The sequence below is a fragment of the Xenopus laevis genome, chromosome 2S (genome assembly GCF_017654675.1).
Source record: "Xenopus laevis strain J_2021 chromosome 2S, Xenopus_laevis_v10.1, whole genome shotgun sequence".
In the NCBI taxonomy this organism is placed as follows: Eukaryota; Metazoa; Chordata; class Amphibia; order Anura; family Pipidae; genus Xenopus; species Xenopus laevis.
Genome location: NC_054374.1, coordinates 91,162,481 through 91,178,886, shown reverse-complemented (window position 1 = coordinate 91,178,886; position 16,406 = coordinate 91,162,481). Strand labels below are relative to the sequence as shown.

General features: G+C 35.5%; 1 protein-coding gene across 1 annotated transcript in view; it reads left to right on the top strand.

Moving 5' to 3' along the window:
- The window catches only part of LOC108709652 (autism susceptibility gene 2 protein homolog), a 304,871-nt gene that overhangs the window by 168,434 nt on the left and 120,031 nt on the right, over positions 1–16,406 (top strand). Inside the window, exon 2 of the mRNA XM_041584124.1 lies at positions 1,896–2,093. Coding sequence (XP_041440058.1) covers positions 1,896–2,093 — 198 coding nt within the window. The remainder of the gene's footprint in view (positions 1–1,895; positions 2,094–16,406) is intronic.

The following is a 16,406-nucleotide window of genomic DNA, read 5'->3' as shown; positions in this document are numbered from 1 at the left end:
ATACAAATCTCGAACCATTCCAACAAAGTCTCAACACTAGTGTTGATTTGTGAAAATTCACGAAAAGCATTGAAGTCAACGGACGTCAAAATAATGATGCGTGACAATTTTTTTTGTCGCGGCTGATTTTTTGCCAGCAAATTTTATATTCAGTTTCGCGAAAACATTTTCAGGTGGCTAAATGTACAAGTTTGCCGCAAATCCATGCCTGGCGCATTTATTCGCCCATCACTACTCAACACTTTTTCTAGTGTTTTCAAAAAATAATTGGCCTATGTATTCTTTAGTGCACTGGAAGAAGGCAGATGCCCTAAAAATGCTGTTCCACTAAGGCTCAAATAGACCAACTGACTGCAACAGTTGGTCAGAAGGAGATATGGAGATTTGGAATTGAAAAACTGCTTTAGAGCATATTGTTATCATTACCCACAGCACTACATCATGTACTTTATCAGTATAAACATTCGTTATCATTTGAAGAAATAAATGAAGCATCCTGAAGATGATATTTTATGAATTATTATGGGTGGTACCTGGGCAAAGCATTTATGCTGCATCACAGAAAACGTATTAGAAGAATTAAATATGCAAACACAATAAAAATACATAATGCACATGTTGAATGTGTACTATAATTATGTTTTCCATTTTACAGATGCATCACAGTTTGTTATAAAAATGTTGCTTGTTTTGCTAATCATTAGCATTTTTTGAACATGTAGCAATGAACTATGAGAAATATGATTCAGAAACATTGTTTGGATAACCTTTTATCTTTGACATTTGATTTTTCTACTTAGTATCTGCAGTTTGTAAAGCGACTCTTCCAGAGGAGTTTATTATATCAAAGATAAGGGAAATAATGCTTTTTACATATTACATTTGTTTCAAGAGAATAGCATGGGTAAAAAAAACCCTTACAACCTACAAAGGGGTCTTGACCTTTTTAATATGATGCTGATAATGAGATACTTACCAAACAATCATAGAATACGGGGGGAGTTTGGCCTGTGGGAGATCTTGTCTCCTGTGAGTGACAGAATGCACAAAATACTGTTTGATCCTTAAGAATGGAGATTGTTGCATGTAAGACATTTTACACATGAGGATCTGTCGATCCATTATAATCATGGGGAAATATGGAAGAAGACACTTACAAATACAAAAAAAAATAATAATAAACTTGGCTTTCTGTAATATGAAACTATATTTAGTATAGTCTTATTGCGTTGTTATGCATTTTGGATGTTTTATTGGAAGGGTACAAAAAGAAATGTGGCATTTAAAAAAGTGCATTGCACAACCTATGAGGACCTGGAATGTTGAAGGTCAAATAACACCACAAAAATAAAAAAAAAATGATGATACCATTTTAGCATAATATTTGTATTTGAAACCTGAATGCTTTCTGGTAGGGCTTTAAGGGGTGATTTATAATAATCAAGTTATAATTTTATTAAATATATAATATTAACTGAAGTTGGCCATACATGGGCCAATAAAAGTTGCCAACACAGTGCCTCCTGACTGGTGGCCATGAATGGGGACCATAGTTTGGTCATGACAAAGTGATATATGTCATCGAATGGACTAGATAGGGATTGGGAAGGTTTGACAAGCACCGTCTTTTCACCCACCTTGTTGGTGGCCATGGATGCTCAGAATATATGCCACTGGCTGTCAAGGACCAGATTCTTATGTGCTGTTGATTCTATGTTTTTGCATTCTAGTCTAGGCCATTTCAGTAGACACATTGTCCAACTCCTAAAAAGGTAAAGGCAAATTGCTGACAAAAATATCTGATTTTTAAAAAAACAGGAAAAAAGCACAATAAAATAAATAATTACAATTTTTGTTACTACCAGTCCTTTAACTTACTTATTTTATTCTTACAGAAAGATGGGGCTTTGATGCCAGATGAAAAGCAGCAGACACCACTAACAAAAAAGAAACGGGATGTTTTAAGCAATGAATTCTCTTATAAATCCCAGAAGAACAACAAAATAAGTCAAAACTACAGCTCCGACAGGGAAAATGATCGCAACATTTGCCAGCAGTTTGGAAAGAAGACGTATCAGAAGAGATACAAACAGGTAAGCACTTTGCTAAGTTAACTTTAGCCTGATTGTATTCGTTTGCGCTAAATGCATATATATTTCTTTCTTAATGTGCCATTTACATTGTGATTACTTGCCGTTAACACTGCCTCTTCACCTGGTTTATTTTACCAAGGCAAAGGAAAACATTCATGTATATTTAATTCCACTTTTGTTTGCCTCTGACTGAGACCCAGCTGCCTACTTTTCTAACATCCATCAAGATATTTGTGTTGTTGTTTGATGTATATTGCATTTGTAATTCATTATTTTTCACTTAAAATTAATTATGTTTTTGTTTAGGTCATCAACTTGTATTATGTCATATGGATTCATTGTGTTATAATGGAAAGAAGAAAACTTTATTTCCTAAATTGTTTTCTTAGTTTTTGGATTAAGATATTAAATGAATATACATAATATATTGTTTTTACCATTTAGCACACTATAACAGCATCCAGTGAAATGAAAAAGATATATATAAATAATAATAATATTAAATAAGCAAGATAGCAATGATGCACATAATTCTCCGAGCTTCTTTATTAGCCCTTTAGTAGTGAAGTTCTGTGCTTCCTGTCTTGATAAAGGCTCCCAGAGCAAAACTGAAACACTAACTGCCTTTCATTAGTTACAGCTCTGTTGATTTCTGACAATCTTAAAAGCTTCTAGATCATACTGACCATGTGAGTGTCACTGACACTGAAAAGAATGTCTAACAAGTTATGGCCTGTATCATTACTGTTATAGGGCTGCTGAACTTCTGGGCTGGCACAGTAGGTTTAGTATATTAAATACATATTCAATTTTAGGTTTTTGCTCTCCTTTAAAGACTGCTTGAGGAATTTAATAAAATTGAATTAAATATGTACTGTATACATAACACTTGCTCCCTGATTATGTCCTCAATTATGTCAAATGGTAATAATTACCAACTAGAGTTATTGTTTGGTCATACTTAATTTAGTCTGTTTTGTAAATGTACTGCTTTGTTAATATAGTGGGTCTGCACATCACACACTATAACTAACAAAATAATAGAAAAAGAGTTGCATCATCATCAATAAAATATGACATGAGACAGGAAGCTACACAATTAAGAGATACATCCTTAGAAAATTCAGAAAAATATATGGCGGATATAATTTTTCAGATTTAAACATGTATATCTGATTTTCAAATCCTACAAAATGAGGGGAAGACGTATTGGCCTTGCTCTTTTTTGCTTTCAAAACTTGATATGTGGGATACTGAAAAATCTGTACATACAGTTACAGTAAAATCATTAGCATAAAACTTTAAAGACCTGAGTGACACTGAAATTTTTTTTTTGCTTCCTGCAGTAGTTACCTACTACATTCTATTTGGATTTTATACTCCAATATTCTGAATTCTTACCATTGCAATTGTTTAGATCAGTGATTCCCAACCAGTGGCTCGCGAGCAACATGTTTCTCTCCAACCCCTTGGATGTTGCTCCCAGTGACTTCAAAGCAGGTGCTTATTTTTTTAAATTCCTAGCTTGGAAGCAAGTTTTGGTTGCAGAGAAACCAGATGTACTGCCAAACAGAGCCACATGTAGACTGCCAACCCACATAGTGGCTACTAATAGCCAATCACAGCCCTTATTTTAAACCACCTGGGAACCTCTTTCATGCTCATGCTGCTCCCCAACTTTTATTTGCAATTGAAGGTGGCTCATGGGTGAAAAAAAGGTTGGGGACCCCTGGTTTAGATGATTAAGGAGGAAATAAACATTTTATATTCTAAGGAAAAAAATTATTAATTAAACATGTCAACTCAACCACCAATGGAACAACCAATGGAACAAAGATTTCTAATTTTGCCTATAAATGGCAAAATCAAGCTGGTATTAAAAATATCACCCTAGAGTGCAGCATTTCAGTTGGAGTCTAATTATGAAGAAGAATCAGGCTAACACTTTAACATTATAAAATTGGTACAAATAAGTGTTTTAGAATCCCTTGGCAAAAGTTTCCTCAGGGGTAGGAGTTGTCAGGTGTAACATTTTCTGCTATAATTTAGAATGTGAAAGCCAAAGCATGGGTCTTGAAGAGCCCATATCACATATATAAATATATTATAACAGATATAGTAAAAAAAAAATACAGAAGAAATAATATATAGACAAAGCCTTGCTATTTTATCTTGGTATTTATTGAACAGGTAGTATAATGTATTCATCAGCTTAACTCATAGCTCTGACATGACTTAGATCTTTAAGCTTTCATCAGTGAGCTAATTAAAGCTTTTACATGAGTAGCAGTATGAACATTTCTCAACCCTTAATTTTCATTTTAGCTTTTAACAAATATATTTATTAAGTGTCTGAAAATTGTAAAACAGGCAATAATTAAGCACTTCAACATACACCAGCATTTTAAACCTATTAAAAGAAGTGTTTTAAAGTAAACGACGCACTGTGTAAATGCTGAACTTGATCCTAAAATATAATTAGAATAATTAACTTTTGCTGGATACTAACAGAGCAATAAGAAGATGTGTAGTAAGCGCAATGCGTATGTTTTCAGAAGAATGTTTGTAGTTTGAAATAATACTAAATACAGGTATTGGATCGGTTATGAATAGTGATGGGCGAATTGGCGCAAAACTGTGCCGGCGTCTCGCGAATAAATTCTCCCATCACTAGTTATGAAGATTGCTTGGGACCTGGAGTTTTCTGGATAAGGGGTTGTTCCGTAATGTGGATCTATATAACTTGTCTCATAAAAAATCATTAAAATATTAAATAAACCCAATAGGACTGTTTTGCCCACAATAAGGATTAATTATATCTTAGTTGGGATCAGGTACAATGTAGTGTCTTATTATTACAGAGAAAAAGGAAGCAATTTTTAAAAATGTAAATAACTGAATTTGATTAAAATGGAGTAGAAGATTGCCTTCCTGTAATTCTGAGCTTTCTGGCTAAAGGGTTTCTGGATAACAGATCATATACCTGTAGTATTTTACTGTACTGTGAATGGGCCCATCAATGGATACCTGGAGTAGGGAAGAAGATGCTGAAAAGGAAACTGGACCAGGGCTTTTTACACCTAGCTGCTGTTGATTTGGAACAGAGATGTCACTTTGAATTAAGAACACTGACCCCCCTATCTTCCCTCTGATACTAACAGCAACGTTCTGGTATGCTGCACCTTATCCTTGTCTTTCTGTATACCAATGAATTATATTGTGATGGTAGGTGAAAGGGCTAGCTAGGAAATTATATATTAATGTGTAAAACACTGACACCTGTCACACTGTTTGCTCTTGTAAAGTGGACTTCAGTTTTGTCTCAGGTCAAAATCCAAGTAAGAGGCTGACAGATTCGCATGAATGTCTCTTGTCATATGAACCAAGGAAGAGCTGACACTGTAGTGATAAGCAGTTTACAATGTGCCTTTTGCAGCCTTTTTTGTATTATTCTCTGAAGTCAGTATTTTTTTTTTTGCTGCTGCTTCATTTACCATTGTTCACAAACTGCTAATTGAAAAAAGAAGGGGGAAAATTGAGTGTCAGCTTCAGAATATGTCTGTAGGGAATCAAATAAGTTCCCATGCTTTGCTATAATCATTTAACTCTATTGCTGCCCATTAAGGCTTTGCTGTAAGCAGAATGGATTGCTAATTGAATGCTAAGCTGTGCATGTTCTGTCCCTTTAGTAAAGACACCAGACAGTATTCTAACATACATAATTGCTCATGACACAGCAGACTCACACTTGGTTTATTAAGAATAATGCCTGCCTGATTATATTAAGGACAGTATTCTGAATAGCTCAGGTAATTGAAAATTGATTTAGTACTGAATAATGCAGTGCTTACCCTGTTAAAAATTCTGTTTATTTTCTAGAAGTGGCATAATGTTTTAATCTTCTGCAAATCTTCTCTAAGGAAAATAAATCTGCCTAAATCCTGTATAATATTCCAGCTAACATGAAAAACATCTGCTCTAGCCTGTAAACCAGAATTCAAAGCTCAGGGTTCAAAGCAAAACAAACAAAATACAATTGTGTAAGGCTGTTCTGCTTAAACAAGGTGAATTACAAACACAATGTAGACAGAAGAGAACGTGTGCACAGCCTGGTTCCTACTTTTATTAAGGTCTGTGAGTTCTCCATAGACTTAAGAACATGACCACTAGTGATGACGTGATGCTGACTTTACAAACAGGCAGTGCAGGTGTTCTTTGAGTAAAGTATAGATTGTTAAGCTAGGCTTACACAGGCTACGTACACAGTCTGCTTACATGTAGTCGGTACAAGTAGCTTAGTCACATAGGTGACAAACAGCTAGTAGAGATTCACTCCATAGACAATAATAGAATTTATTTGTAGACCATGTGATCTTAACTTTAATTTCACTTTATGGCTAAAGCTGCTTAGGACTAGCCAGAGGGAATGGCAATGTTTCTGCCACTTGGTTTAATATAATATAATTTAAATTACCATGGTGAAGATTTAGGACAATGACACAAGAGGATTCATATTTGGTAAAAACTAGTTGCCTGCACTAGAGGAGTTTAAAGGCATCTAATCTCATCTCACATCATCCTAAGCAACACTAAATGAAGTATTCAGAACTCTTTATTGTTGTGGAAGACAGACATGTACATAAGTGAGACATTGGGGAAACTTCAACAGGATGCAATGTTATGCTTAAAATAATAGCTTTACGATAGCTTTACGATGGATAATATGCAGTTTGCTTTTGGAAAGCTAATCAACACTAAAGGCAGAGTTTGTCATTGTTTAGGCTCCCGGGAAAGGCAGGAGGCATATCGTAGGTCTGCAAGACATTAGGGATATTCAATAATAGCCCCAAAATAAAAGGCTACAACAACAGTTTTGCAATGCATATAATAAAGCTGCTTTGTTGAAGTTTAAGCACAAAATGAATGTAGAGATCAACATTAGACTGCTGACAAAGGGAGGACATGTGCGGTAGGTATGCAAGATATTGGAGCATATTGCATAATATGCAGTTATAAGGTTCAACATCATAGGTTGCATCCACACTTTCATGATGTAGTCTATTATTTATTTTTTTGCCCAAACTCCATATATAGTCTACTACCAGCAAAGGAGACTAGCCACACACCATTTCCCAGCATATAGCCAAGGTTGCAGTCTACCAAAATCTCTACTACAACCTTGTAAGCAATCACGTAAGCAATAGGGGTACCAAGTCAATCATTTAACTTTGAAATGCTATAAGACATCTTAAAATGGTTCAGCATGAGTTCAGTGAACCTGGATTCTGTTGAGAATATTTTTTGCCTGTTGTGTTAATCATTAAAAAATTGTTTTTTTTTTTTTTTTTAAACAAGACAGGCAGGGAAATTGAAGCTACTCCATATTTGGGAGCTTGTGAGGTAGATCAGTGCAAAGATAACCCCCTGCATAATGGACTCCTGCTAACAAAACATATACAAGAGACAGTAAAGGCAGCAGTGTCGGACTGGGACGTCAGGGGCCCACCAAAAAACTTCAAACTAGGGGTCCACTCTCAGTACTATTTTCTTTCTCTCCTCACTCAACCTCTATTCTCCTAGTCTCTTTTCTTTACATACTATAATCAATTATTCCATCTATTAAGCATTTTTTCTCATATAAATAAGGAATGACCATGAAATAATCCAAATGTTTAGCAACATGAGGGCCCACTGACACCTGGGCCCACCGGGAGTTTTCCTGGTATCCCTGTGAGCCAGTCTGACACTGAAAGGGAGGTTGATATATATAATATAATTATCTTCATCACAAGGACATTTTCCTTTCTGCTGCAGCAATTAATTTATGATAAGGATCTGCAAAAGCTATTAGTTACATAAGGTGACAATTGCTGCGAGACAAGGTATCAGTTATTCATGTTCATAGGTCTAACAAACTGATTTCAGCATTTATGTATAATGTACCAAACATCATATTTGAGTTGTCTGGAGATGAGAATGTTTTGGTTGAAGGGTAACTTTATGGCAAAGTGTATTGGAAAATCGGAATTTAAATTGACACAATCAAATGTTAAAGAAACCCATTTCATTACAACCCATAACAAAAAGGTATCAAAATTATGACATTTTAATTGTTAAGGCAAACCTGTTATCTTTCCATATTTTACTATCTTTACTTTATATAAAAGAAGAGGAGAGAGTGAGTGAGAGGTTTAGAGTACAGCAATACTAAATTAAGTTCCATTATATAATTAATTATATAATTACTATACAGAACCCCTGTCATGTTTTTTAGGTTCACATAACAATGGTGATTTGATACCAGAGATAGTTGCATTTATATTAATTGCATAATAAATAATCATGAAGTTATTGTTATAGTGAAGTAACTGCTTCTCCATCGGCAATGTATTTTTAATTATACAAAACACTCGTCATTAATAAAATGTTTTTAAGTGAAGAAAGAATAATGGATTGGCTGCATTGCTGCAATGTAAGTTTGTGTGTACTGAGTATTGTTTATGGATTCCCAAAGACATAATCCTATCCATTGTGGTCATTGAATTACTGGCCACTACAGATGGAAAATTCATTTGCTACATGTATAATGCACTGTTCCTGCTTTATTTCATAATTGTGGTCAGAGTAACAGACTAAACATTCTTCCTAGAATATAAATCAGTGTCAGAAAATGTTGAGCTTTGCTATAGATATGTACACATTTAGATGACTATGGGTAACTGTAAATGTATCCAATGTTGGGAATTAAGATGCTTTATTAAAACAGCATCACATTTTAATGGTTGATATGTATGTCTTTTTTAATTAACATATCAAAATAGTGTAAATGAAATACTTGCATACACAGACACTGACCAAGTCTTCCCATATTCAGTTTGATGGAAAAACATTCCCATTGTTTATATGCTTACATGACATAACTTGTAACTTGTAGCAGTTCCTCATTCATTATTTCAAAATGTCTCTAATGATGAAATTAGGTTGTTGTTTTTTAAATAGTAGTAAATAGTTTTATGAATTTGGTTTGCAAAAGCAATATTAAATTTGCACAAAGGAAAAACCAGAAACTGTTCAGTGACCACTCCAACAGTGGAGAAGGGATTGTAAATGTTATTTTTGTGAATGTGATAAAACTAGTTTTTCGTAGCTGTTCAGTGACCACTCCAACAGTGGAGAAAGGATTGTAAGTGCTATTTTTGTGAATGTGATAAAACCAGTTTTTCATAGCCAAAGGCACAAGCATTCTTGTATTGGGCCCTTATAGCCACCATCCTGCCACTAAATGGCATAGCAATCATATTGAATCAATATACAGGCATTCAGTGACTCCCATAAGGGCATGTTGGAAGTTAGTAAGTCACAGGATGTCAAAAAGCCTACACTATGCAAAATGTACCTGTATCTGTATTCCCTTGTCCAATTTTCTACAGATGTTTAAGAACTAGAAGATTAATATATTTAAGTAATACAATTATTTTTATGTCAGCCCCACATACAGTACAAGTGCAGGATACCAGGGGCCACAAATGTCAACCAATCACATTTGTTAAAATAAATCTTTAATAACCCATCTCCAAATATGAACTTTTTATGCTTTGTATCCTTCATTTACTGAAATTCTTCTTTGAATTTAGTCTGTAGAAATGAATGTTGATAGTGGTGCTTAACTGAAAATGTGATGGATTCCAGATAACAAATGTAATACATTTATGGGCATATTTATTATGCTGTGTAAAAAACAGTGGGATAATACACCATACAGCATTGGGCTTTGCCGTGTATATTTTCTCATAGAGTTACTTTCACCAGAAGCAATATAAAATAACATTGTCAAAACTGGCGTTCACATGGCGTACAATTACAAAAACCTTGATAAATTTGCCATTTATTTTACACAGCTTTTTTTACTGTTTTTTCTGCAGGTTTCATTTTACAAAAGGATAATAAATATGCTCCTTAGACAATTTGGAGTCTCGTTTGTGGCTACTTGGTGATCTATTGCAACCAAGTATTTTCTTTTTTAATAAAGAGAAAAATTTCCAGTGCACAGTTTGCCTTTAAAAATAATTATTACAAAAAAAATGAGGCGTTAGTACCCCACTTACACAAAAATATGTAAACTCACGTGCCACATCAAGGCCCCTCATTGTACGTGAGTCCTTCACTATCCATTAGCATTCTAAGTGTGTATTGCATTTAAAATCAAGTCTTATTTCTTTTTAATATCTATTATAGTCAGATTTATGACTTTTTGTTAGTATTGGTCCCCTTTGAACATTTGTTACTGTAGGGCTATAGTTAACCAATGAACACATTTATTGAGCAATAACAATCCTCAATGTAGTGTACATACAGAGCAAGCAGGATCATACAGAACAGTGGATAGGCATATACTCACAGCTCCTTTTGGTCAGTAGCTGTCCCCCACGGGGATAGGGACAATGTACACAACAGCTGCTCGGGTACACCCAGCTTTCAGCCTTTTCCCTAAGTGGAACATGAGGGGAAACTCACATCCCTAGGTCTGTACACTTAGTCCCTACTTCTTAAAAATTAGTAACCGGGATCATAATCCCACTCACATTCCTTGCAGGAGCCTCAAGCTGCTCAGCTAAATAGCATGTCTATCTGTCACTCCTAGAGTGACCTCTTAATGTGTGTAGCCTATCCTGACTAGACCTGACCTGTCTAGGTTCCACTCGAGCTATGCCTGCCTGCTCAGGCCAGAGTTAGCACAAGATGGACCCTGAGCACATGGCTACCCAGGGCTTTATACTTTAGCATAGTGCCATCTACTGGTCACTATTGTGAACACCAAGGGCATAGCTTTAAGCAGGAATAGGAACAGGTCCCCCCTCCTAACTGTATTTGAGAACCCAGTTAAGTGTCTATAACATTAGGGAACTGCCTGCTAAATAATACTGGGAGACTAATTTACCAGTTCAAGTTTTCTTCTAATATTGCATGTAAATTATTTCTATTGCTTTCCCCACAATACATTTATCATCATCATGAATAATGCACCTACTAGTATGATGTTAGTATGTATGTCTGCATATACTGTATATTTATTTTTATACAGCAAAACTTAAGCAAGCAGCGCTGTACAGCAGATTCCTAATTGACGTTGTGGAAAGCAATTTTCTATATACTATCTCATATTAATGCAAAAGCCTTGTTGTGTAATTCACTGCCCTATAGAAACGATAAAATTATGCATATCGGGCTCCAGTGAAATTTCAAGTTTAATAAAACGAAGAGTATTTTTAGATATTGAATAAGAAACCCAGTGTCATACATCTTGATGGAATTCAGCTCAGCGTGGAGGAGGTGATAATTACAAATTATTGCCCTTGGACTTTTGTTTGACTGTAATTAATTGCGGCCTTTGCAATATTTAAACTTAAGTGCTAAAATGAGGATCAAGAGAACACAATTCTCAGCTGTGCTGGAAAAAAAACAAATATTAGTAGCTGAAACTATATCAGATTTTAGCACCTAAAAACATTCCTCCTGTGAAGTGAAAGCTCTGTGCTTTACCATCTGGCAATGTTACTGTTCCATAGATTGCTCTGTGCAAAGTGTTTTCCTGCTATAACAACCACTGGGATAATTGATTATTGTTCCTTACACACATTAAGATAGTATGGCATATGCTGTGTGTGTTATTAACTGCATGAAAGCAAAGTGGAGACTTTTAGAAATCAATACTGTGACTAAAATGACACTTGCTAGACTACTGAAAAAATGGTGACAATTATAAGCCTTAATAGACAGTAATATATACAGTGGCAGCTGCAATTACTTAGTACGTTCTTAAATTTCTGATGTTTTATTGACCATGGCATCCTTACCGGTAAATTAATATGTTAGCATAAAGAATAATGCGAATGCTTTAGCCTATTGACTTAAAAAAGATACTAGGCTTGCAAATGTCTTCATAAATATAAATCCTCTTCTTTTTTACCAGCATACCAACAGCTAAATTGCAGCTGCAGAATTGGTTAGTGCTTACAAAGTGGGAAATACTGATGTTTTACTAGGTATCAAGATATTCTCCAAGGATATTCCGCAGGGGTTATTCTCTGGACCACACAACATACATGTCCTACATTGTGTTCCTAAAGGACCAGACCAGATCATTATACTGTATCAGTTACTTATTAGAGGTGATAAATATATGTAGGACCCTGTGCACTAGTAATGTACAGGTCAGAAAAAAATGGAACAATGATTTTTGTATACGGATCCGCACTCACTCACTGGTGAATATATAATAAAAGATACTGCAGAAAATTGAGTGAGTGCAGATCCGTATACAAAAATCATTGTTGCTAAGGGACCTTGTCAGGTCAACGAGAACCAGCACCACTGCAATTGAAGTGGATTACAGGAGTGTGGTAAATACAACACCTTACTCAGAAAAAAAATGGACCCACACCCGTACCTATCCCAAACCCCTTCCAACCCGAACCCTACCTGACCTGTTCTTTTTATAGAACCCGCCTATCTCTGATGCCACAAAAGGGGGTGGGGCAGGGCAGGCAAGCACCTATAAATAGAGGCTGCAGGAGATGATGCGGAAGTTGGCCAGAACTCTCCCGACCCGCGGATAACATCACTTCTGTGCACTTCTGTGCATTGTACTGCCAGACAGACAATGGTATTTACTGGCCGTTTAAAGAAAACTGTCTTCACAGTCTCAATCCTCCCCCACTTGCGGCATTTAAGAGAGAGATAATGCTAAGACCAACACCCACTTTTAAAGGCATAAAACCACCATTAAAGGGATAGTTTTGCTAGAACATCATGTAAGTTTTGCATTTTTCTTATAGAGCCGGCGAATACATTTACGAAACGGGCACGAAAATTCGCAAGCAGAAAAAATTGGCATTTTCGGCGTTTCGCAAATTTTTCGCCGTTTCGCAATTTTTTTACGAAATTCGTGATTTTTTTCTGCGAATCGAAACGCCGCAAATTCGCCCATCACTACTGCTAAAGTATAAAAATGCACAAAAGAGAGGGGGTACTCCAAGATTACATAAAATAAGTACAATGGAAGTGCAACTGATCTGGCCAAGTTAGCTACAAAAATAGAAAAGAGAGGGGTTTGGTAAATTTTCATTCCCTGCCATTAGCTTTTATAGAAGAAAGACTGAAAAAACCAAAACACTGGTTTCACAGGCTTAATCCTCCCAACTGCAGCTTTTAGAAGAAATAGAGAAAGAGTGTCCAGACCACCACCAATACATAAGACCACCATTAAATGAACCAGTTTTTACCATTCTTCCTGCAGAGCAACTCTGCTAAAGTACAGAAATACACAGAAACCCTTTTGTACAATGTACTTTAAAGTTTAATAGGGTCCTTGCACTATTACTTCACAAAGGCTCTGTGCTCACTCTGTTTAGCCTATGAGTAAACTTGGGGGATCCAAAGAGTAGCTATGGAGCTGGTTTGAGCATAACATCATTTAGAAAATGCAATAGAGCATATTACATGGCCTGGAAGAAGACTATTTTAAGTGGAGAGAATCATTGACTGAGGTATACACTCAAAACTGTTTCATGGCAGTTTCAAGAAAATGTTCACCATCGGCAAAATTCTATGCAAATCCATTCCTAGCAAATAAATGATGAGCACAAAATAGGAATGATACCATTTTTCATAAGTAGAATATGAATAAATGACAATATTAAAGGTACGAAATGGAGTTACACATACAGTGTGTGTATATATATAATAATAGAAAAACCACTAAACAGGAACTTGAGTATAACATTTTATATTCTCTCTCCAAATAACCAACGGGAATGCTTAAGAAGTGTGTTCAAGAGAATAGTTTAAATCCATAGTTGATCATATTCCTTGGGTGTTGACAAGAAGCACCCTGATCTGCTGTTTGCATATAACAGAGGCTCTACCTGTGCTAAAGCAGAAGACACACAACAAAAATATATCTTCTTCAGTATTAATATCTCTTTCCTGCAGAATACAGTATCCTCATTCAGGTATTTGTCTGATGAACATGTAGGGTTCAAATATGATTGGAGAAGTAAGAGCAGGATTAACCTGATTATAAATGAGAAATGCTTACATTGGTAGTCATGCCTTAAAGGAGAAGGAAAGCTACGGAGGCATTTTATTGGCAATAGATTAGCTGCAATAGTGCAAGCTAGAATGCTATATTTATTCTGTAGAATGTTTTACCATACCTGAGTAAAAAGCTCTAGAAACTCTCTTGTTTGTTTAGGATAGGAGCTGCAGTATCAATGTGGTGTGACATCACTTCCTGCCTGAGTCTCTCCCTGCTCTGGGCTTAGATTACAGTAGAGAAGGGAGGGGGGTGGGGAAGAGGAACAAACTGAGCATGCTCTTGCCCAGGGCAATGAGGTTTAAGCTGAAGGCAGGAAGTCTGATACAGAAGCCCATGAGTACACAATAGAAGGAAAGAAATGCAGTGTTTCTTTTGACAGGGGACTCAGAGCGGCATTACTTTGGGGGTTTACTGGTATATTTAGATGGACCTTTCTGATAAGGCTTACTTAGTTTTAACCTTTCCTTCTCCTTTAAAGGAGGCTAAGAAAATGAATGAGGATTGAAAGGGTGTTTTGCTTTAGGAATAAGTCAAAGAGTTTAGTAACAGCAGATGATGCAGTTTTGTACCTTGTATTACTCCAGATTATAACACTTTACCAGGAATTAATATTTGCTTTATATTGAATATTTTTACTCACCAAATGAAGAAATGCAGTATGCCTTTGAATGATTGCAGAATGTTGTAATTTAAAGCTCTTTGAGGAAATTATGACTTCTACATTTGAGAACTTGACAGATATTAAATATAGAGGTCAAACATCAAATCATTTTACTTCCAATTATCCAGATTTACTGGCATTTTATTATAGCATGTTTAATTGGGGTGGATGTTTCCAGATTCAATATTAAGGATCTGTAACCTTTGGAAAAATGTTTTTTTTTTTTTAAATCATTAATGCTTAATAATGCATATTTAGTAAGTTGTATGAGTTTGTGCACAAAACAGCCAGTGATTGTTGCAAATAAAAATTTGTTTCAGTGACTTAAGGGCCAACAATGGCAAGCTATTGATTATGATCTAAACCCAAGGAAAAATTCCTATCTCTTCTCAAGTGGACTTCTGAGCTAATAATATGCCTATGTGGCTTTAGTTTAGGCACAGATATCTCTGTTTTCTTTCCAGATAGAAAATAGCGCTACCAGTAATGCACAGAGCTTGATAAACACATATAATAGGATGTCTGAAATACAAGCATAAACAAAAAAATATTCCATAATAAGCTTAGCTTCATGGTTTACTTGTTGCATGTGTTGAAAAATGTGAAGGTCTGTAATCACTTTTAGCCCTGGTAACCATTTTATTTATTGGTTTTGCTTACATTGAACTGCAGTATTATTATTATTATTATTATTATTATTATTATTATTATTATTATTATTATTATTATTAACATGTATTTTTAGAGTGCCAACATATTTCACGGCTCTTTAAAATAAATGTATATACATGTACAAAGAAAATACATAATTAGATGCATAGCAAAGTAACCAGTAACTGATACAAAAGGTGAAGAAGGCCCTGTGCAAAAAAACTTACAATGTAAAAGTGGAAGGGAATGAGACACAAGATGTGGCAGTGGGCAAGATCGGAAATAAGCATGGTGGGAGGTTTAGCACACGATATTGCATTTGGTAGCTAAAAAGAATGTGGGTAGACTTCTCAAATAATTGTCTTTTAAAGGAATTGGTCAGTATAAAAATAAAAACTAGGTAACTAGATAGGCTGTGCAAAATAAAAAATGTTTTCAATAAAGTTAGCCAAAAATGTAATCTATAAAGGCTGGAGTGACTGGATGTCTAAAATAGAACACTACTTCTTGCTTTGCAACTCTCTTGGTTTCTACTGATTGGTTACTAGGCAGTGACTTGAGGTGGGGAGGGGCATATGGGTCATAAGTGTTTGCTTTCAATCAGAGCTGAATGCTAAGGATCAATTGAAAACTCACTGAACAGTTATGTCCCATGTGGCCCCCTTAAATTTGCTGACTAACTCACAGAGTGCTGTGTTCCTTACGTGAAAGTGACATGATTTAATAAGCAACTGGATATAAGGAGTAAAGGACAGGGCAGAACCCCAAAGCATTGATCCTGGGGAGATGGGGGATAGTGGAATTGTCAATGATAGATATTTCTGGGATGTTATGGACCTTATTTGGAGGAAGAGAACCATTTCGTTTTAAAGAGGTTCAATTAAGGTAGCATTGTGATCCAAGT